Genomic DNA, 24275 nt, shown 5'->3' on the forward strand with positions numbered 1-24275 from the left:
TTACCCAGATCCTTGAGGTCGAATTCTTTAGCTAATCTCTCCTTCATCTTCCTGTTTTCTTCCTCATCACTGCCAGTGACAATCATATCATCAACGTAGACAAGGAGAAGACTCACCAGACCATCTCTCTGCTTTATGAATAGGGTATGATCTCCATTTCCTTGCTTGTACCCAGTAGACTTCATAACGATCCTTAGTCTCTGAAACCAAGCTCTCGGCGACTGCTTCAAGCCATACAAAGCTTTCTTGAGGTGACAGCATTTTCCCTCTTGAACATACCCGGGAGGCATGCTCATATAGACTTCTTCCTCCAGATGGCCGTTCAAGAATGCATTTTTAACATCAAGCTGGTCCATGCGCCACTTCCTGTGCACAGCAAGAGCAAGAATAACCCTCACGGTCTTCAACTTTGCAACAGGGGCAAAAGTCTCAAGATAGTCAATCCCATACTTCTGGCTGAACCCCTTTGCAACCAGACGAGCTTTATATCGATCTACAGTGCCATCAGGTTTATACTTCACGTTGTACACCCACTTAGAGCCAACTAAGTGTGTCCCTTTAGGGATATCAACCACTTCCCATGTTTTGTTCTTAGCTAACGCACCCATCTCCTCCGTCATAGCATGTAACCACTTGGGATCATCCTTAGCATCATCCACCGACCTGGGAATAACAACTTTGGATAAGGTTGTGATAAAACATTTGTAATTTGTACTGAGCTTAGCATAAGAAACAAATCTCTGAATAGGGTGAGAAGTACATGACCTGGTGCCTTTGCGCAAAGCAATGGGGAGCTCTCCATTCGATGGACTTGGGTCATCCAGGGAGATCACAGGATTGGGATTGGTTCTATCCTCATCACCAACATCTTCCACTGTAGCTTTCTCCTTTCTGACATAAACCTGGCCAAACAAGTGATCCCTGGCAACAGTGGGCTGAGCATCCACCGTGACCCCTTCCATATAACTGCCCTTCTCATTACTGACCGTGACCGTGTCAATCACATTGGGACTAACCTTGTAGTCCAAAAACTCCATAAACTGAATCAGCTGATTAGAGGAATACTCTTCCCCTTTGTGCCCAATACACTCCCCCTGAAGAGGATTCCCTGAAAAATACGACTCATGTTCATGAAATGTGACATCCCTCGAAACATACACTTTGGAAGTAGTGGGATCCACACATTTGTACCCCTTCTGAGTGGAAGAGTACCCCAAGAAAACTCCTTTAATAGACCGGGGATCAAGCTTTTTGAGAGTAGGGCTATGATTATGCACAAAACAACTGCACCCAAAGACACGAGGAGTAAGAGGCCACGGATTCTGAGTGGGCCACAGGGTAGAATAAGGAGACTGACCATCCAACACCCTAGTAGGCATACGGTTAATGAGGTGTGCACTAGTGAGAAGTGCATCACCCCAATACCGCTTCGGGACATGGCGTTGGAACATAATGGCCCGGGTAACATTCAAAAGGTGACGATTTTTACGTTCAGCTATACCATTTTGAGGAGGGGTATAACTACAAGAGGTTTCATGAACAATACCCTTGCCTTTCAAGAAATCATCAAGGGATTGAGAGACATATTCCCGAGCATTATCCGTACGGAAAGCTTGAACAGTTGTATGGAATTGAGTCTCAACAAAGGCAACAAAGTTTTTCACAACTGCTGGAACCTGACTACGGTCTCGCAATAAGTACACGAACGTACATCTAGAGTAATCATCAATAAGCGTCAAAAAATAGTGACAACCACCACACGTGGGTACTCCAGAAGGACCCCAAACATCGGAATGAACTAAGGCAAACGGATGAGTGGTTTTATTCAATGAGATAGGGTACGAAGCCCTGACATGTTTAGCCAATTGACACACTTCACAAGCGAAGGAGTCAATGGAAACAGAAGCAAACAAATGAGGAAACAACTTCTTTATTAACGGAAATGGGAGATGTCCAAGACGCTCGTGCCATCGCAGAACAGTAGATCTATCATTCACACCAGACAAGTGACCACTCGTGGCAGAAATCAATGCTGAAGCAACTTGTACCGGCAATCTGTAGAGCCCGTCAGTAACCGAACCAATCCCAATATTCTTCCCCGTCACCAAGTCCTGCAGGGAACAATGATCAGCAGAGAAAATTAGATTACAGTTTAATTCTTTAGTAATACTGCTGACAGAGAGTAGGTTCACAGGAATATTTGGAACATGCAAGGCATTGTGGAGACGGTATTTGTTCAACAGGGACAAGCTCCCTTTCCCAGCCACAGAGATAGAAGACCCATCTGCCATAGACACGCGTTGCTTGCCAGAGGAAAGTTGATATTCTTGAAAGAGTTTAGAGTCCCCTGTCATGTGGTGAGTGGCTCCACTATCAACAATCCAATCACCAAGAGAAGGGTTACCTTGATCAGTTGAGGCAACGAGGGCTTGGGCTAGCTGAGCCCCTTCAGACGTGGAGGACTCCTCAGGGGTAGTACATAGGCGGCTGATGTACGCCTATAGCTCCTTGAGTTGAGCAGGGGACAGCTTGGACTTTGCACCACTAGAAGAATTGCTCTGACTGGAATCAGACACAGAAGGGCTACGCTTGCCAGAGGGAGGACGACCTCTGACCAGTCTCTTCTCGGGATGAAGATCCCAACAGAAATCCACCGAATGCCCCAACTTGTTGCAATGAGTGCAATGCCGGGCAGGACGCTGCCCAGTCCCAGAGGCACGGCTGACAAAGGCAGAAGGGCCATGACCGGTGTCAAGATGCATCACCTGGCGACGTTGTTCTTCATACTCAACGCGGGCATATACTTCCTCTATCCCCGGAATTTCATCACCATTAAGAATTTGGCTACGAATAGACTCAAATTCATCCCGCAGGCCTCCCAGAAACAAAAACGTACGGTCCATCCATTCCTTTTCCCAGTAGAGGGAATGATCTGAACCGCACTTCCACTCATCAGTCACATGATAATCTAGCTCCTCCCATTTGGTCTTCAGGGCAGCATAGAAGGCAGCAACAGACAAATCACCCTGTGTCAGGGAGTAAATACTGCGTTTAATCTGATAGGTACGCAGATGTCTCTTCTTGCGACCATACATCTTCGCAAGCACAGTCCACATATCAAAAGAGGTCGGCTTCCGCAGAATGAGGGGCTGGATATCGGAGGACACGGATCTGATAATCCATACCTTCACTTGGCTGTCCTCCAACGCCCACGTTGCCCAATGAGGATCAGATTTGATGGGCGCAGGTTTGTCGCCAGTGATGTAAGAGAGACGCCCACGGCTAGTAATCCCAATCTCGAGAGCGGCAGACCAAGATAGGTAATTGTCCTTGGTCAGACGGATGGAGGTGACCTGGATCGGCACGTTCTCAGTCTTGGAGGCGCTGCCCGCGTCAAGAACAGCATCTTTTTGAGTCCCCATCGCGTCTGCCATCACAAACACGCACACAGCAACAAGAGGCACAGCGGCGAGAACTAGGCAGAGGCGACGGGAATGAGGCAGCGACGTTCCTGGGCGACGCTGGGAACGATGGACGGCGACGGCGATGGGCAGCGGTGGCGCGGGACGACGGCGGCGCTGAAGTGGGCAACGGCAGTGATGGACAACGGCAACGCAGCAGAGAACAACCGCGCCGGACGATGGCGGCGCCGCTGGCGGCGCAGCAGAGAGCGACGGCGCAGCAGCGGCAGAGAAAAAAGGAGGAAACAGCAGCGGCAAAAAACCGGCGGAAACACGACGATCACACCAACGATCTCTCACGCGTTGGCTCTGATACCATGTAAAAACACACACCAAGATGGAGAGAAAGAGAAGGAACACACAATATACGTGGAAAACCTCAAAGAGAGGTGAAAAACCACGGAGAAGCTCTAACCTAGGTGCACAACCGCAACCCTAGGAGAGAGAAAATATTATTCCCCTTAATTCAACACTTACACATAAGGACAATATATAGAGGGAGAGAGGAGAAGCCGCCTAGGGTACCGAGCCCGCCTCGGTACCCGCGCCCCATAGAACCGGGTCCAGATATGGACCCGGTTCCCACAACAACATATTCTAACAGTCAGATTATCTTGCACCTGAATACCTTGAAAATCAATCACATGTGTTGGATCTGGTACGTACTTTCGAAGCATGGAAACATGAAAAACGTCATGAACATGACTCAAGTCTGGTGGTAGTGCCAATCTGTAGGCCACCTCTCCAATCTTCTTTAATACCTCAAAAGGTCCTACGAACCTCGGGCTCAACTTTCCCTTCACACCAAAACGAAAAACACATTTAGTAGGAGAAATCTTCAAAAACACATGATCACCAACCTCAAAAGTCAATTCTCTACGACGAATGTCGGCATAGCTTTTCTGTCTACTCTGAGCAGTCAACAACCTTTTCCTTATCAATTGCACTTGGTCGGTGTAGTGTTTCAAAACTAAAGAGTTTTCGATCTTACCATCACCTAATTCAGTCCAACCAGCGTGCGATCTGCACGGCCTTCCATACAAAGCCTCAAAAGGTGCCATCCCAATACTAGAGTGGTAACTGTTATTATAAGCAAATTCTGCCAATTTCACATGTTTGTCCCATTGTCCTTTCCACTCTAAGACACATGCACGCAACATGTCCTCTAAGGTCTGAATAGTCCTCTCAGACTGTCCATCAGTTTGGGGGTAGAACGCTGTGCTCAACTTAAGCTTGGTACCCAAAGCCTTCTGCAATTGCCCCCAAAACCTAGAAGTAAAACGTGGGTCTCGATCCGAAATGATAGACCTTGGCACACCATGCAATCTCACTATCTCGCCAATATATAACTCTGCGAGACTTTCCAAAGACTGATTAATTCTAATAGACAGAAAATGAGCGGACTTCGTCAGTCAATCAACAATCACCCATATGGCATCGTGCTGTCTTCGGGTGTGTGGCAATCCAACCACAAAATCCATTGTAATGTCTTCCCATTTCCACATCGGGATATCGATTCTCTGCAACAAGCCTCCGGGCCGTTGATGCTCTGCTTTTACCTGTTGGCAAACTAAGCACTTTGCCACATATTCTGTAATTTCACGCTTCATTCCAGGCCACCAAAAATTTCTCTTCATATCCTGAAACATCTTTGTACTGCCAGGGTGTATAGAAAACTTAGATTTGTGAGCTTCATCCAGCAACCGTCGCTTCACCCCTTCATCTCTAGGGACCCACAATCTATGTCGAAACAGCAATGAATCATCTTCATCTTGATGCCAAAAAGCATCTACCTTCTTACACTCTTCCACATTCTTAGCAAAATCAGGATCTTCCTTTTGCTTCAATACAAGCTCTTCCATCAAAGGGTGTTGTATCACGGCACTCATCGTTGCTTTGTTCTCGCCACAAAAGTGAGGCTGCCAAGCTATCACATCTTGCAACAATGTCCAAGAACGAGTCAACATATTGCACATTGTTGCCTTGGCATGCCTGCTCAACGCGTCTGCCACCACATTCGCCTTGCCAGGATGATATGATATAGTGAAATCATAATCCTTTAGGTATTCAATCCATCTTCTTTGCCTCAAATTAAGATCCCTTTGGGAGAATATATATTTCAAAGACTTGTGATCTGTAAACACTTCAAATGTTGCCCCATAGAGATAATGCCTCCAAATCTTTAGTGCAAACACAACTGCTCCCAACTCCAAATCATGAGTGGAATAGTGTTGTTCGTGTGTCTTCAACTGCCTTGATGCATAAGCCACCACACGGCCATTTTGCATCAGTACACAACCATAACCGATTCCTGATGCATCCGTGTACAGTACAAAACCCGAATGACCTGATGGAAGCGTCAGAATAGGAGCAGCAGTAAGCTTGTTCTTCAGAGTTTGAAAACTCTTCTCACACTCTTCATTCCAAACAAACTTTACTCCTTTTCTCAATAGCTTAGTTATTGGTGTAGCTATTTTCGAAAAGTCTTGTATGAACCTGCGATAATATCCTGCCAATCCCAAAAAGCTTCTAACCTCAGTTACACTGCATGGCGTCCTCCAGTCCTGCACAGCTGACACCTTAGCCGGATCGACGGATACTCCATCCTTAGAGATTACATGACCCAGAAAGTTTACCTTCTCTAGCCAAAATTCACATTTTGAATACTTGGCATATAACTTATGCTTGCGCAAAAGACCCAATACACTTCTCAAGTGATCTCTATGCTCTATCACACTCTCTGAGTACACCAAAATATCATCAACAAAAACAATAACACCTTCTAAAGTTATGTCTATCTGAGTAGAAAACAAAGGCATTTGTTGCTGTGTCCTTATTTCTAATCGAAGTATGCATTCCATATATCTGCAGAGTGCAAAAGGTGGGAGTGAAGGAAAAGCTACAATGAAGATTAAAAAAAAAAAAAGCTGCAAAAAATAAAACCTACCGCTGGACGCAGGTCTTCTTCTCACATCTCCAAGTTCGCTGACTTAAGAGCAGTGATGACCAAGGCCCACCCTATCGTGGAGGGGAAAAGGGCTTAAAAGCCCTAATCCTCTTTCCCTTTCCCATTTTTGCCATTGAAAAGAAAAAAGGAGTTCAAAAATGCCCTTCAAAAGTTCTTCTTTATGAACACTACCATTTTTAAAAATGAAATGGAGCACGCATTTTAAGTTTTAAAAATTTTCAAAAAATACCAAAAATGCCCCTGTTTGAGTGAATGTCAGACAACGATGAAAAAATGCATTTTTATTGCAATATTTTGCCGTTTTTTTGTTTTCCTTGTTTTTATCGTAAATATCGCGATGTTTTCGAAAATATCGCTATATTTGTGGTTTGGTGTGAACTTGTAATCAACAAAAGACCAGTATATCAAATTATTATTCATGATCATCTTCTTTTTCTTCGTTTTCCCATTCCAATATCTATATCATCCTCAATGTATACCTCCTTGCTATTTTCTTCTAATGGTCCTTCAATGTCGAATCATTTATCCAATCTACATGTTTCTGTTGAAATATAGCAGCAGGTTCTTCTTCAATTCATGCATCCATTACATTGAAGTGCACCAAGCTTATAGGCTTAAACTGCTTATAAGCTTGTTGATGTTTTCTTCAATAGCCTAAACAACTGAAAAGTAATAAACACATATTAGAACAGGTGTACATTAGTGTCAACTGTCAACATATTATAAGTGCATATTAGTTTATTACCTCTATTTCAGTTGCATATTGTAGGGAACATAAACGAGGTCATTTAATCTTACTCCAATTCCTCTTTGTGATGTCTGAGTGAGTTTTAATTGCAAAAGTTTATGAAGAAGCAAAAATTAAACAAATCAATCCTCAAAAACAAAGGATTAATTAAACAAATAATGAACTTCAAGTATCTGGACACAATGCTGTCTTGTTCCAGGTGGCTTCTTTTCTTATGTCTCTTTGAACGTTATCATATATTTCCATCCCTCTTCGAATGTGCATGTTGCATGTCAAGCTCAGGGCCTAATGTCTCAAGTCTCAACACAGTCTAATGTTTCTTTGTTCACTTTTCTGCCCATTTTGAATGTTGGTGAATGTCTAAGTGCAGAATTTAGATAAAAGGCTACCGCATCAAGGACATGATCTATACAGTAATTTGTCTATTGCATGAGGCTACATTATTACGTGTCCTGGCCAGATAATGTTTGAACCATTGTCACAATATCGCATCTTAGTCGAAAATGATGCGAAAAATAAGCCAGCCATATGAAACGGCAATAAGACGGTGTCTTTTTTCTTTAAGAACACTAGACTATAAAAAACACGAAAAAAGTGTATTATACACGTTTTTTTGCCTTTTTTTGTGTTTTTTATGAATTTCTGATTTATTTAATTTTTTTATGATTTTAAAGATTTTTAAATTTTTAAAAAATTTGCAGAGATTTTTTCGAGATATACAACTTTGCCATATGGTACCCGTACATGATATATGTGACAATGGTTTCAACTAAATGACCCTCTTGGCAATCAACTTTACACAAAGAACAAGTGATTTTTCAACTTGCATAGAAGTAGACCATTGCCATGCGAGTGTCATTTGAAGTCATCTCTTTGAAACAACAAAAGTTTGCAATAAATGAAGGATTTAGTACCTTTCATGTAGAGACCTATGTAATATGGGTACCTTAATTTTGGTGGAGTACTTGTACCAGTCGGGTGCGACACGGGTATAGGTGCGGGTACGGTGTCGGGTGTGGCTCAGGTACCAGTCAATAGGTATCGGATACAGTCAACGTACCCAGGTCTGTATCTGTCCAAAAACAGATTCGGTCAATGTTGACCGCGTTCATTTTCGTCCAAACTTAGGTTTTTTTTGTTTTCTTATTTCCTTTCAAAAACGCAGAGCCTCGACAAACTTGTGGGCGACGTCAGCGACCTCCAGCAACCTCTTGCGACCTTCCTGCATGAACTATTTTTTCTTTTTATTGTTGTTCTTATTAGTTTTTTTTATTTTCCTACAGGAAAATTCGACTAATGTTTATATTTGACTGTCTAAGGGGCTGTTCGGTTGTCCATATGTTTAAAGTTTTTCATAGGTTTCTTAAAAATGCTGCTGCAAGATCCGTTGATATATATTTTCTATGTTGTTTATTTGTTTATGTTGGTATATATTTTTTATTTTGATATATATTTTCTAAGTATTTCATCTTATATATATATATATATATATATATGGCCGTACCCGCGGCCATTCCGGCAGCCGTACCTATGTGACATAGGTAGAGACCAACCTCCCATGCATTCAATGTGTGTATACCTTTCTTCAATGCAAGATTGATCTTGCATGCACAAATTTGGTCTCAAATCAGTTTTTTATGTTTGTACCAATGTTATCCGTATCGTACGATACACACGCGTGTCTGCGATATTTATCGTATAGGTCTAAAAAACCTATACGATACGCTTACAATACACGATACACTTGTATATCGTAAGCGTATCGCCCGTATCGTACGATACAGACACCATATCGTACGATACGGGCGATACACCCCTTTATCGTACGATATGGGGAAAAACACAAAATTATTTAATTCTTAAAGTTTAAACATTCCTCCCTCTCTTTCTTCTTATATTTAAATACTCCAAGAGACGTGGGAGGGAGAGATTTTGCCCATTTTCATAAAAAATAACCGAGGATTCATCGATTTGGGGAGATATTATCGTTGAATCATGAAAGATGATAACTATATGTTTTGAACTTATGAAATTGTGATGTAATCTAAGTCCTAAGACTCCAAGTCCTAAGACTCTAAGTCCTAAGATTCTATAAAATTTTCAAGTTTAAAATTGTGATGGATGCTTATTATGTTATTTTGAATCTCTGATTTCTTATTTTTGAATGTGTTGTTGATACAAATGAATGTTCCTTATGTATGATGATCTTTTTGATATTTGAAAACATTTTTATTGATTTTTATTTTTTGTTTAGTTTTTTCAAATTTTTAATGATTTTTTTAAATTTTTTTGGGATTTTTGTTTGCGATACGTTACGATACGGCGTATAGGTCGGCCTGACCGATACGCAATACGCTACACCTTTTATAACATTGGTTTGTACCATGTTGCACTCCATTACCTACAAGATTACAACACTTTATAGGACCCAATTTCCTGCCTAGATAGTTTTATTCAGTACCTTTTTTAAATGTCCCTATGCATATGTGTACATGCACGCGTGCGCACATACACACACACACACACATATATATAGATATATATATATTGATTTAGATAAGTGCTGCTTCCTTTATTAAGCTGACCATTTCTTTTAACAGCTAAACAAGGCTGATGAGGAGCCAAGGAGCATAGAGAGCATTGGAAATCGTGAGTTTTTGTCCAGAGAAAGTAAGTAACTAATTTGATAAGGTGTTCTTTCTAATTTATGCTATCATTTACACAATTTTTAGTAGATCTAGTCTAGGCCGGATGATTTTTCTTTTCCTGTTGTTAAAACAAAAGAAACATTTGGTGTCATTTTCCTTTGTTCCCCATTTTCATCTTTCTAATGCAAAAGAAGAGATGGTGCTTCTTTTTACTTTGGTCCTAATTTGGGTGGTACCATTTACACAAAAAGTTCCTGGTACATCCATGATTCCAACATATGTCTGATCACATCTGATTTCTATCTTAAAGAAACTTTTTGAATGAAATGGTTTTGTTTTTTTATAAGTTTTCATGATCAGCAGTTTCACATCAAGGTAAAATAGTTATTACATCAGTTAGTTACAGATAGTACCTTGAGATCTCCTTGTTTGCTATATGATATGAGGCACAAAAATTCGGTGTTTGTCATATCCTCAGTATCATCACGTTCATAGTAGGGAGCACAGTCACAAGGCAATATTTTGAAAACGTTACATTTTTATGAGGGCCCATCTGAATACATGGAACTTGAGACGGAACTCTGGTTGAAATTTGGTTGAAAGTTCTAGCCGCAGACAAACACAGAACTTTAGTGCTGGGAGTTTTGAAGCCATTATGGAACTTTAGTACTGGCATTAAAGTTCTACCTGAAAAGGTGGAACTTTAATGCTGGAAGAAATCTTTTCCCTGTTAACTTCTCAATTTGACAAACAAATGGGGTAAATGGAAGGTATAACAGAGATTCCACCAAAGAAGTATCTGGTACTAAATACTCAACAGTTTTAAGCCCTGATTTTTAGTTCTAGGTATTTAAAATTTCAAATGCTACCTGAAAGAACAGTATAAGCTGTTTTTAAAGGGAAAATCCCATGATATGTTGAATGTGTTGGTGAAAAAAATATTTCTCATGATATTATCATGATATTAATGCGATGTTTTTCCCCTTTATGTAAAAGAAGCTTTTTGTTATGTATTTTTACTGCATGTCTTCATTCATTTGTTATTTTAATTTTTTAAAAATTTATTCTGAATCCTTATCAATACTTGTAAGAAAATTGTTATATAGCTCTTAATTTCACAATATTTTTTATGATTTTATCATATATTTTTTAAGTTAGTGAATTCTGGGGGAAAACAACTTTGACAAAAAATACTGAAGAAAAAAATTCCAATAAGAACCAAGGACTGTATTTGGGACCATGGTAAGAAGTTACAAGGTCATTTTTTCCCTCGAATTTCTTGCTACCAATACCTTGGTCAAGATTTTCCCCCATGTCCACATCAACCAGGTCACTACTACTGCTTCAGCATTTATGAGATTGTAGTGGTCTGATTCCTTGACATGCCCTTATGCTTGTTAGAAAGGCACAAACTTTGACCTGTTGTCCATTAAGAATTTGTTCATATCAGGTTCGTATATGTTTTCATAATATTGGTTCTACCTTCTAAGTATCAAATTTTTTCTACAAATTCCACATTCGTATCTTGAAACTTGAAAGTAATGCTCAAACTGTAAAATGTTTGGGAAAGGCCAGCCCTCATGGGGGCATCATGATCACTACTTTAGGATGAGATGGTGGGCCTTATTCTGCATGTCATTGTTGTTAATGTGTTATTGTTGCTTGATTTCTTACCATTTACCTCTCTCTCTCTCTCTCTCTCACACACACACACACACACACATGCACACAACACAAATTGGCTCCGAAAAAAATGTCAAAGCTAAGCCTAAGGTAGGTGATTTTATCCTATATGTTTTTTCTAATTCAATACACTTAAACTATTGGTGACTTTCTCACAAACTATCATCTGATCTTTGTACCTCTTTGCTTGCTTTGGCTCTCAAGCTGGCAATTCCTAGGGATCCTTGCTGCGTCCTTTAACTCAAGACCTTGTTTTGTACATAATTTTCTTTTTTAAAAGATTCAATAGTAATAATTCATTCATGTTTTACAATTTATATGTTACTCAACTGGGTTGCAATTTATACTTGACAAAGTTGTTAACTATGTCAAATCAATGTTAGTATGGGTGTAGTGGAGCAATATATATATATATATCATGGCCGCAGAATCGTTCTTGGAAAAATATCGGTGAGGTTTTTCTCGGTTATTTTTTGGTGAAGCTATTTTTCTTGGAAAAATCTGAGGAAAATCTCAGCATTTGTTTGAAAAATAGAAAAAATGGTATGTAAAAGTAAAATACACAAAAATCTAAGGAGAGAACATAAAACTAACATTTAACAATCACAATACCATATTCAATATGGCAAACTAACAAAGCTATATATGAACATTAGAAAATAGAAATTGACAAAATACACAACCATGATCAAGTCTTAATCTTTATCCCGTGAAGTAGGTCAGAGTCTTCATTTATCCTACACTCACATCTTGTTCTTTGTCTTCCAAAGCATCATTATTTTTTTTTTTATCATCTAAAGAAGAATAGTTCTCCATCTCGGTATTTATATTTTCTTCTTTAGCAAATGGGTTCAGATGGTCTATATTGATTGGATTTGCATCTGCTGTATTTCTGCAGCCATGTTTTGCACATGCATATTCATCCTAATGTATACCAAGTCGGTCAATGTTGATGGTGCTGGACTATTTCTCTTTCTTTGGGTTACCGGCATCAAATGCACTCCATTTTTTTTCACAAGCTGAAGTGCTACATGACTGACTTGAAATTTTAATTGCTATATTCTGAAGTATAGGAAGAGATGATCCAAACATTTCGCACCAAAGCCCTAAAGAAAATTAAGAAAATAACAAATATAAAATTTAGAATATCCTTGCAATTAAGATATTTGATCAATCATTAATGTGAATTGTGAAACAATAAGCTAATGGCCTATGAAGTATGAAGTTACTTACGTGGATGTGCAGAGTGAATAAGATTCATAGCTAACCCTTCACGAAACGATGAAGGATCCCTGTTATGATACTTGAGCAACTCATTGGCTATTATTGAACCATCCTTATAATATAGCAATTTTTTGGTCACCAAGTCCAAGCCTTCACGAACTTCTTGATCCATTTTTACTAACCCATTCCAAAATAAATGAGGATTTAAATAGGCAGCAACAACATGTATTGGACTGTAAAAGTTACGTAAATTATCTTCCAATATGGCATACACTTTTTTTTTTTTTTAACCTTTGCTTGCAGTCTTTATGACTTCTTGGGCTCTATCAAGTGCTTCATACGAGTATCCCACAGTAGCTTTTTCTCCATCTACCATTTTCAATACTTTCATTATTGACTCAACTAACATGATTATTTTTTTTCCATTTTTCCAAAATTTTTGATTTTGGGTAAGACTTGTAAGTTCTTTTGAATCGGCTTGTTCCACTTCTTCTACGTGTCTACATTCATTAGATGCAACATGAACCTTAATCCTTCTTGTTGCTTTAAAATAAAATACCCCCAAGATCAACTTGGGACAGTCTAGAACTAATCCTAAGGACAAATCAATACAAGACACTACTCGGCCGGACAGGCACCCCGGCCCAAAAATCCCCTAGGTCAATGAATATAAATGTGTGTTTACCCAAAACCCAAGGCTGAACCTACTACAAGAGACTAAAAGGGTTGTGAGGCTAGTACAAGCGCATGCAATACAATCAATACACTTACAACTCACTCAACAAACCATGCCTAATCGAACAAACCATGCCTAATCGAACAAACCACACCCAAAACCCACTAGGTAGGCTGCTGCCCTAGCGACCATGTCCATGGCTCTTGAAGCCTTGGAGGTGTCACGCAATGAGCAAGGGCCGAAGTTGGGTTTGGAAAACAAAGATGCAAAACTACCACCCACGAGTCTAGGGGGTTTAGAAATGTCACCGGCCAATCGTAGCTTGGCTATGTTTAGCAGGGATAACCCGAGGTGAATATCAGCCCTCGGGTATTGCAGCTACAAGGAAATGTCGCCAATGATGCAGGGAGCCCGTTGGTAGAAGATGCAGATGAGGACTGCCGCCTGCAGCCTTGTAGCGCCGAGAGGCTCTACGTAGGATCGGCAGTCAAGAGTGGATTTTGGTCGACACCGGGGAAAGTCCTACCAATTTGGTGACATCTTTGCTGAACCTAAGGGGTTTACCACCTAGGCGATCATATGACCACCGCATTGTCTTAACGAATGGAGCTGAACTTGTGAATGTGCGACCTTACTGCTATGGGTATGCACAGAAAGCAAAAATTGAGAGGTTGGTGAAGGAGATGAAAGAAACTGGTATCATTAGACCTAGCTCTAGTCATTTTTCATCGTCAGTTCTACTTGTTAAGAAAAAAGATAACACATGGAGATTTTGCGTAGGTTATAGAGCTCTGAACGATGCCACAGTCAAGGACCGACACCCTATCCCCGTTATTGTTGAGCTCTTGGATGAATTGACGGGTGCTTCTATCTTCTCTAAGTTGGATCTCAGAGCAGGATACCATTAGATCCGGATGGAAGAAGGGGATATACCTAAAATGGCATTTCGAACTCATGCTAATCATTATGAGTTCCTTGCATGCCTTTCGGCCTCACCAATGCTCCGGCTACATTTAAGCGGTGCATGAACGATGTCTATCGCCAATATCTACGAGACTTCGTCTTAGTGTTCTTTGATGATATCTTGGTATATAGCCGAAGTATTGAGCAGCACGTCAGTCATCTCCGCACAGTTTTACAGGCGTTAAGGGAAAATACCCTCTTTGCTAAGATGTCCAAATGTAGTTTTGGGCAAGCTTCCATCGGGTATTTAGGACACATAGTGTCTCATGAAGGAGTTAGTGCAGACCCAGAGAAACTGCATGTTACGGCGAGGCTTGAGGGGCTTTCTTGGTTTGACAAGATATTATCACTGCTTCATACAGGTGTATGGTTTGATTGCGTACCCGTTGATGCACATGTTGAAAAAGGGGGATTTTCATGGACGGGTAAGGCTAGGGAGGCTTTTGTCAAATTAAAGGCAGCCTTGATGAGTGCCCCCGTATTGGTTTTGCCAGATTTCACGAAGGACTTTGTGGTAGAAACAAATGCTAGTGATATAGGGGTGGGTTGGTGCAGTCTTGAGCCAGGAAGGCCACCCTATTGCTTTTATGTCTAAAGCCCTGACCAGCAGGCTAAACCGTTGTCTACTTATGAGAAGGAATTGTTGGTCATTGTGTTGGCCGTGCAAAAATGGAGGCCCTACCTCATTGGGCGCAGGTTCATTGTTAAAACTGTTCATAGCAGTCCGCATTAAATGGTAAAGCAGCTATCTCTACACCTACACAACAAAGGTGGCTGGCCAAATTCCTTGGCTATGATTTCACCATAGAGTACAAGTAGGGAACATGGAACTCACTTTCACGCATGCCTGAGCACCTAATGACGTTATCAGTTCTTGAGACAGACTTATGAGATCGCTTGATCCACGAGCAGAGTGAGGATTTTAACCTAAGGTTGTTGAAGCAGTCCCTTAGGCAGAATCCAGACTCGATACCCCATTACAAGTTAAGGGGTGATATCCTTTGCAGGAAAGGAAAGATGGTAGTGCCAAGGGGATCGACCGTAAGGCAAGTTTTACTCAAGCACTTCCATGATTCTAGTGCCGCTAGACATGAGGGTGTAGCTAAGACCCTAGGGCGCGTGAAGGCCCAATTTTGGTGGGAGGGTCTTAAAACCGACATCAAAGATTATGTGAAAGCATGCCCTACATGTCAAAGAGAGAAATATGAGGCGACCAAGCTTCCTGGGCAGATGAATCCATTGACTATACCAGAAAAGCCTTGGAGTGATGTGTCAATGAATTTTATTGATGCTATGCCCAGATCTGAAGGGAAAGAGGCCGTACTTGTGGTGGTAGACAGACTCACGATGTATAGCCACTTTGCACCTCTTCCCAAGAACTATCACGGGCCGTTGGTTGCTACAGTCTACCAAGACTACGTGGGGAATAGTGCATTTTGGTCAACACCGGGGAAAGTCCTACCAATTTATGACCAACGGCCCGTGATAACTTTTCTAGAAGAGTAGTTTGCAGCTTTCGGTATTGAGTAGAGCAGTTTTTCAGCGTTTCGGACTTTGGTTTTCTAGAAGAGAACAGGGTTTTGGTGTTCTTGCTTTCGGTTAGATCAGGTTTGGAGTTTTCATAGTGTGTTGTTCACGGCCAAGCTTGCCAACACTATAGGCTGAGCTAGGGTTGCGCACCAAGCATAATCGATTGTAGCTAAGCTCGAGGTGCGTCGCCGAGACATTAGGAGGATGCGGCGATTTAGGCTCCACTTTTGAGCCCGGCTGAGAGCGAGGTGTGGTAGCCGAGGCACTAGGCGGGAACTCATGATACATATACACAAAGCTTGTTGTCCATTGTATATAAACTTTACAATCCACCTAGCTTTGCTTATAATGTTTGCCATGTCATGTAGATGATCAATGTCTTCAAGCATTAGCTCGACGAAATGAGCAACAAGTGCAGTAGTAAAAATATTTAGTTTTCTTCAAGAACATTTTTTCCTTCTTGTAGTTGCTTTCATTGTCTATGATAATTTGCACAATATTTTGTGGTCTTGTTTCTTCTACAGCCAAAGTTAATAAGTTTCACTATGAACTTTGTATTTTTAGACCCTTTTTTGATATTTTTTGCCTTCCAAAAATAGTAATGATTTTTGGGCATGTAAAAGACATAAATAAAAGAGTAACAAATGTGAGTGAGACATGGTTTCAATAGTCACAGAAAACTCGTTTTTTTCAGAAAAAATGTGAAAAAAATGCGATAAATTAAATGGCCGTTTAAAATAAAAAAACACATTTTTTTGAAGAAAACGTTAAAAATAAAAATGCGTATTTTTTTCACTTTTTCATTTTTTCAGTTTTTTTAATGCCAAATAGTTTTTTTTTCATTTTCTATTTTTTATTTGTTGCAAATCTACTTGTCTTTTGATGTTTATGTTATTAGTTTCTCACTTATTTTATTTTTCCCCCATTTTTAGTTTTTTAAAAGTTTTAAAAATTTACCGTATTTTTTCCATTTTTTTTCAAGCTCACTGTATTATACCCGAGAAAAACCTCGCTGTTTAAAACTCCAAGACGTTATTTGTGACTATGGACTTTCAACCTTTTTCGAGATATTAATATGAAAAAGTGAATGTCCTACTGATCTTACCATCGTTTTTTCTATAATATTAATTGAAACGATACTCATTGTTTCTTATAAACATAAAAAGTCGTTTTCCAACTTACAAATGCACAAAAACTAGAAATCAGGGGTGATGCTATGTTTCAACATGACATAACATAGTTATCAGTAAAATTGAGGTCCGTGACAAAATATCAAAAACTTATTCAAAATTATGAAGAAAAATAGACATAAAAAAGTGAAAGTTGCCAATAAAATTCTAAAACCGAGCTTATTGAAGAAGACAAATAGTTCAAACAAATAATGTTACTAAACCCAAAAGGGAAGCAAGCATGAAGAAGAATGCAACAAATTAGGGAAGCCAGCCTGAATTTTAGGTTCAAGCCCACGTGACTTTGGTGGTGTGTTTACCGCCAAGGTAACTATGCAATGGGTGGATGTCCATGCAACACTTATTCATAACATAAATAAAAGAATTTATAAGTCAAACATTTTCTAGTCAGTTTTGATTGGTCCTCCGTTCGGGTGAGTGAGAATTAGGATCCACCACCCACAAAAGAGCCGAAAGTCCCCCTATTTCTTCTGCCTCCCGAGTGTTAGCTTGATTTGCATTACCAATGGCAACAATGCACCTTTCAACTTAAGTACTATGCCCCACCATTTAAGATGTTGATATATAGCACCCACACTAATCAAATTAGAAATGTCTTTCACTTCTCTCACTTAAAATCCACAAATTTTGACATGAATTTTCTATGCATAAAATTTTTTCATTCAAAGATGTACCATAGAAGGGAATAGGGTAACTGGTAAGGGGCTTTTCACTTTTCTCATTTGTTCTTGTCATTCTTTGGATTTGATTTAATTCTTCAGGATGTGAAAACAAACATCCTATTTCACTTTGACCTCTCCTTTTGGCGGCTATCCCTACCAAATGAATAGACAAGTATAATGAAAAGAAAAAACATGTCAAAGAGCCACTTTTGTTTGATGCAAAAACTTGGGTGATAGGGCTTTGACTTAGTAATCTTGTCAATAAGGCATGAAGGTCATGATTTTGTAAGTAGTAAATGATATTAGTTAAAACATTGGCAATGAAACATACTTTTAAAAGCGGTCAAAAATGTTAATCAAGTACTGTTTGTACAATCAGTTGCCTTAGAGCTCTCTCTCTCCCCACCTCCCACACACTCATAGTCACAAAAAATACGTCTTTTTTTAAGCAAAAAGAAAAGTGATAAATAAAATAGCCATTTAAAACTTAAAAAAAACACTGTTTTTTCAAAAAAACTTTAAAATGAAAGAATGCTAAAAATGCAAAAAAGGTGTTTTTTCATTTTATTCATTTTTTTCACTTTTTTAATGCCAAATTGTTTTCTTTCGTTTTCTAATTTTTATTTGTTGAAAATCTACTTATTTTTTATGCTTGTATTATTAATTTTTCACTTATTTTACTTTTGCTTCATTTTTAGTTTTTTTTTTTTAATTTTTGAAAAATTGACCGTATTTTCCTGTTTGTTTCAAGCTTGCCATATTGTTATACCCGAGAAAAACCTCTCCCTTTAAAACACAAGAAAGATTTTTGTGACTATGATGTATATATATGACGTTGACTGGTGTTCTGCAAGTCTTAGCATACAATTACCATTTGAAGTTATAGATTTACTAGAATTAACCTATCAAGTTTCTGATGTATTCTAACTCCTTGGTTTCTTATATTTCTTACATTGTTAAATCACATAATTAAAAATTTTACTGTCTTTCTCTATGTGTGTGTGTGTGTGCGTGATGGAGGCTCCATCTTGCATCAAGGGCTAGGTGCTGCTTTTTCACAATATCCTTATTAGTGTGTTCTACAATGGCTACTCACCTCTTTACTCTTGCACTTCATGAACACTTTTGGAGGATTTTCATTTGCCCTCCACCTTACAAGAATGTTAAACCACTATGAACCATGGCCTTAAACCGCTTGGACTTTGGCTTGGGTGCTCAAGCAGTATAATATACCAATCTCGCTCCCATCCTGGTTACTTCCGTCTTCTTCACGACGTACTTTGGCTTCCTAAATTCCTTACCTTGGGATGCAGCTCAGATACACGGCAGCTGTGCACCTGAAGTGTCGGTGTTGACTAAGCTGGACATGGGTGCGGATATGGACACGCATTGGACACGGCGCATGCGGTGTCGGGTACAGTGAGCGTACCTGAGGTAGTGTCTGACAATTTTTGGACACGGTCACCTCTTTCGTCCATTTCTCACTGACCTACTCCTCTTCCGTCTAGTTTTTTGGCTTTGACTTTTTTTTAGCCAACTGCTCCTCTCCTTTACATCATTCCGTGCATCTTCATTTTTACATTGTCCTGTCGTTTTTTCATTGCTTCTTTTCCCACTTTTCATTGGCCAACGATTTAAGTCCTTCCATTCTGCATCACACTACAACTGCCGCCTTCTCTTTTCCACTTTTGTGACTGCAGCTGCATACATGCTGTTATATATTACTTTATTTGTAATATGTGTTCAATATACAACATATTAAGAATTTAATATTCAATACATTACAATATAATTATATGCATTGTATTGGATTGTAATCTTAATGAATGTATTTTTGGTTTGTAAAATATTAATGAATTTTGTCTGCACTTGTATCCGCACATGCACCCGCACCTGTACCCATGTGACATAGGGATGAAGGCATTGAGGTTTTCCAATATCCACCTTTCTGTCAAGACTATAAGAAAGGAAGTCTACATGATCAACAACATTAAAACGTTCTTCAACTTCCCCTTCTTTAGCACAGATAATTCCGAACCACCATGGTCTCTTTGATATTTGTTCAAACTAAGATTTTCTCATCCCATACCATCTTGCCAAAGGCCTGCATCTCACCATCAACTATCAAGCACTAGAGATTAGTGGTGCACTGACCCTCATAGCATACTGGCTTGTACCCACCGTGGAAGGGTCCGCTCCTCAAATCACATCTTTCATTACCCTCTTGAAATCCAGCTCACTATGTTGCTCACTTCAATGACTATGTCATCATTTTCAATGTTTAATTATCCATTCCACCTACATTGATAGTTTCATATTGGCTCCTTCTAGGTGTCCCCACTAGAACAACTTACCTTTACCTCTACCTCCTGTCAATAGGGGCTGAAGTAACGGGGGGTCAATAGGGGCCATGCCCCCTTTCCCCCAGGATTTTGAAAATAAAATTCTACTGCTTAAGTGTTTAAAAGTTCTAATTTGGCCTTTGTACAAGTTTTGAAAAAATGCAATTGGCCCATGTAGAAATTTTCGAAAAATTTATGTAGCTATATTGTTTGTCATGACCGGCGTCCCCAAGAAAAAAAATCATAGCTCCGCCCTTGCTGTGAGTTGCTGCCAGTATGCTCGAACTGCCAGTTGTGCCAGGCCCTGAAATTGCTGGTAGAGGTGGAGGGTTGAGAGATTGCCCAAGTTTTAATATCCCTGCTCGATCCTCTTTCATCTTTAATATTACGTTGTTCACTAAGTCCAGATCAGGGCAATGATACTATGTCTGGGGCAGGTCCAGGCCTCCACCTATGTCATGTTGAGTGGACACTAGTGCTACATTGTTTATGGTGAGATTGTGTGACGTGTGCTGTTAATAGGTTATGGATTCTAATTTGTGCATTTTGTTGAATAATTTTCATGTTACTTTTTTTTTTTTGGGGGGGGGGGGTGAGGGAGGTGATGAGCCCACACATATTCCAGTTACGATTACCCGCAGGCATTCACATGGTAGCGGGTAGGCACCGAACTTTTTATTATGTTATCTGCTGTACCAGTTTGACCATATCAGTGTTGAGTTAGGCTACCCTGATCTCGAGTACTGGTGTTCAAGCTTGAGGCAACCTCTTGAATGAGTTGAGTGGGGCTTGAACATTGAAAGTGTTGGGCTTGGCTTAGACCATGTGCACCTTTGGGTGGAAGCGGATGCTACTGATGTAACTCATTAGTTCACTGCTTTGGTGCAACTTAGGTTTTCTGCTAGACATCATTTCTTGGTATGTTGAGGGCCACACTCTGACCTGGTGATCATTGACATATTCCACCATGTACAGTCAATATTTTTATCTTCTAATCTTACTAAGATCACTCTTTGTAATATGATTTTCAATTTCAAATGCAGTTGTTCGTGTGTAAGTCTGGCCCAAAGCTTGACAATCCAAATGCTTCAAGAGATACACTCTTGAAGATTCCAGCAACTCCAACAAGTAATGCAAAACAAACCTCAAACTTGAGGAGAAGAAAACTTGAATTAATCTCAAGAAGATACACAAGAAGAGGCCTAAAAGCCTTAACAAAGCAAGTGACAAGAGTTCCTTATTTATAGTACAATGAAAGGGAGAGAAGAAGGAGGAGTTGGCTGTTGGGCCAGCTCCAACGGTTAAAAATCTAGCCATTGGAAGCTGGTCCAACAGCTAGTTCCCCTTTACAAAATAAAAAAGATAGAAATAGAAAAAGAAACAAAAGGGTACATAAAAAGGAAAAAGAAACAAATAAAATAAAATACATAAACACTTATGCATCCATATATATTTATATATACAAATCATACATGAAACTTGATGTATGACAGTATATATGAAATATACATATGTATACTTACATAATGTCTAGTCCTTAAATTCTAACAGTTCCAATTACTTTCCATATATGTTGTGTGGTAGCATAATTGTGGTGCAATGATATATCTGTTTTCTGCAATATCCTGACCTATTTCAACCTATTAGATGATCAGTCAGTTGCTACATGAGATCTTTTATGTGGTAATCAATATATAGATAAATCTGGAATAACACTTTTAAAAGTTTGCTACTTTGTCGTTGATGTTGAATTTAGTTATGGGGTATGTCTATCTGATTAAAGCAATATAATTTTACGTTTTTTGAAAAGATGTGTGTAAGATTTTGATATCTAATACCAAACCACCAAATGAAGTTAGATGCAAGAGGAGGAAGAAAGAAGTGAGCTGCACGTCCAAGCAAGAGAGAGATGAAAGTGAGCAGCAACAAATGACGTCTGCCTCTTGTTATCATTATATATTAATCACGATTTAGGATACATCATTAAATACACAAAATAACAATAAGATTTACAAGTATGCCACCACCCATGATGTGTTGGGCGTGTGGATCAAATGGGTCGGGTCTGGGTGACCCGATCCATATGTACAAACTTAACAGCCCCCCTCAAGTTGTGCATGAGGTTTGATCATGTGCAACTTGTTCTTCAATTCCCAGAAAAGGTGCCCTGTGTGTCCCTTGGTAAAAAGATCAGCCACTTGTTCAGACGTGGATATATAAGTGGGAACAATCTCGTCTTTCGCAACCTTTTGATGAATAAAGTGTTGATCAATCTCTATATGCTTAGTGCGATTATGTAGAACATGATTGAAGGCAATCTTGATCGCACTTTGGTTGTCACAAAATAGAGATGACTGAGCAATGGGAAGAGAAAGTTCCCCAAGCAGATCACGTAACCATGAAGCTTCAGCTATGCATGCAGCCATTACCCTATATTCTGCCTCAGTGCTAGATCTGGCAACTGCACGCAGTTTCCTGCTACTCCAATAAATAAGATTGGAATCAAGGAAGAAACTATGTCTGGGCGTGTATGCATAAACTGAGAGACTTGATTCACAACATATACTATGTCTGGGCGTGTAAAAGTGAGATATTGCAACATGCCAACTATACTTCGATAGAAACTAGGATTTGGGATATATGACATGAAGAGAACATGGGATATATGACATGAAGAGTTTTCAATAAGAACTATGTCATCTACATATATAAGTAGCCAAGTGGTAAATTTACCTGAATGATAGATGAATAAGGAATGATCAAGTGAACTTCTGAGGAAACCAGCTGTTGTACATGGAGGGAAAATCTATCGAACAATGAACGAGATGCTTGCTTAAGCCCATACAGTGATTTTTGTAATTTTCACACCCATTTTGTTGGATCATTGGAAACATATTCTAGAGGTTGTTCCATATAAATTTCTTCCTTTAGAAAGCCATCAAGAAAAACATTTTTAACATCCCACTGATATAAATTCCAACCATATGAGACGACAAGAGAGATGATAACCCGGATCGTTCCCATCTTGATGACTGGACTAGAAGTCTCATCATAATCTTCCCCGTACTGCTGAGTGAAGCCTCTAGCCACGAGTCGAGCCTTATATCTATCAATGCTTCCATCAGGTTTATACTTGAGTTTGTAAACCCATTTTGAGCCCACTACATTCTTACCATCTGGACGAAGAACAATCTCCCATGTTTGACATTCATTTAAGGCAGCCATTTCTTCATTCATAGCCTCGATTCAATGTTTGCTTTTGCACGCTTGCTCATAGCATTTTGGCTCCACCTTTTTGTTCAATTCTGTCATGAAGCGCTGAAAATCCAAAGAAAAATTGTCATAACTTAACCATCTATCAATAGGGTGCCGCACACGTTCTGATCTACGTGGACAAGTAGTGGCAGTTTCTGGATCAGCTGAAACTGATCATCGATTATACACCACTCCTGAAAACCGATTAGGTGAAGTCATGCTCATGTTGTTGGTTTGAGTAGATGAAGGTACGCTGTCCATCTGAGTGTTTGTGGCTGTCTCGAGCTCATCAATTGTTCTGTCACTTTGTGCGTGGTGGGTATCAGCTCTTTGGTCTAATATTTCAACATTCAGCCATGAGTCATATACATCATTTCTAATATTAACTGTTGCATGTGGCTCCTTTAAATCCTTCAACCTGAGCTCATAAAAAACAGTCGTGAAATATGCACGCGTCCAGTTTTTGGATTATAGCAGCGATAGCTTTTATAATTTTCAATATAACCCACAAATCTACACATGACAGCTCGATTTTGAAATTTATTTCTCAAAGAAACATCAACATGAACATAACAGATGCATCCAAAGACACTTAGCTCATCATAATTTGGTTCTTGATGTAAAATAAAGAATGGAGATTTTCCTTCAAGCATGGATAGTGGCAGTCGATTAATAACATGAACAACAGTATGGAAGGCTTCAGTCCATAAAGTCATGGGCACATTAGTGTTATGCATCATACTGAGAGCACTTTCAACTATGTGCCTATGTTTTCTTTCAGCAATACCATTCTGTTGTGGTGTGTGTGGACAGAAAATTTGTCTAGTGATCCCATGATTTAGTAAGTACTCAGTAAATTCATTTGAAATGAACTGACCACCACCATCACATTGGAAATGCACGATATTACTAAAGTATTTGTTTT

General features: G+C 39.5%; 1 protein-coding gene across 1 annotated transcript in view; it reads left to right on the forward strand.

Annotated features, from left to right (window-relative positions):
- The window catches only part of LOC116264074 (protein PAT1 homolog), a 56692-nt gene that overhangs the window by 27297 nt on the left and 5120 nt on the right, over positions 1–24275 (forward strand). Inside the window, exon 4 of the mRNA XM_031644020.2 lies at positions 9778–9847. Within this exon, the coding sequence (XP_031499880.1) occupies positions 9778–9847 (70 nt within the window). The remainder of the gene's footprint in view (positions 1–9777; positions 9848–24275) is intronic.

The sequence above is a fragment of the Nymphaea colorata genome, chromosome 11 (genome assembly GCF_008831285.2).
Source record: "Nymphaea colorata isolate Beijing-Zhang1983 chromosome 11, ASM883128v2, whole genome shotgun sequence".
NCBI classification, from domain to species: domain Eukaryota; kingdom Viridiplantae; phylum Streptophyta; class Magnoliopsida; order Nymphaeales; family Nymphaeaceae; genus Nymphaea; species Nymphaea colorata.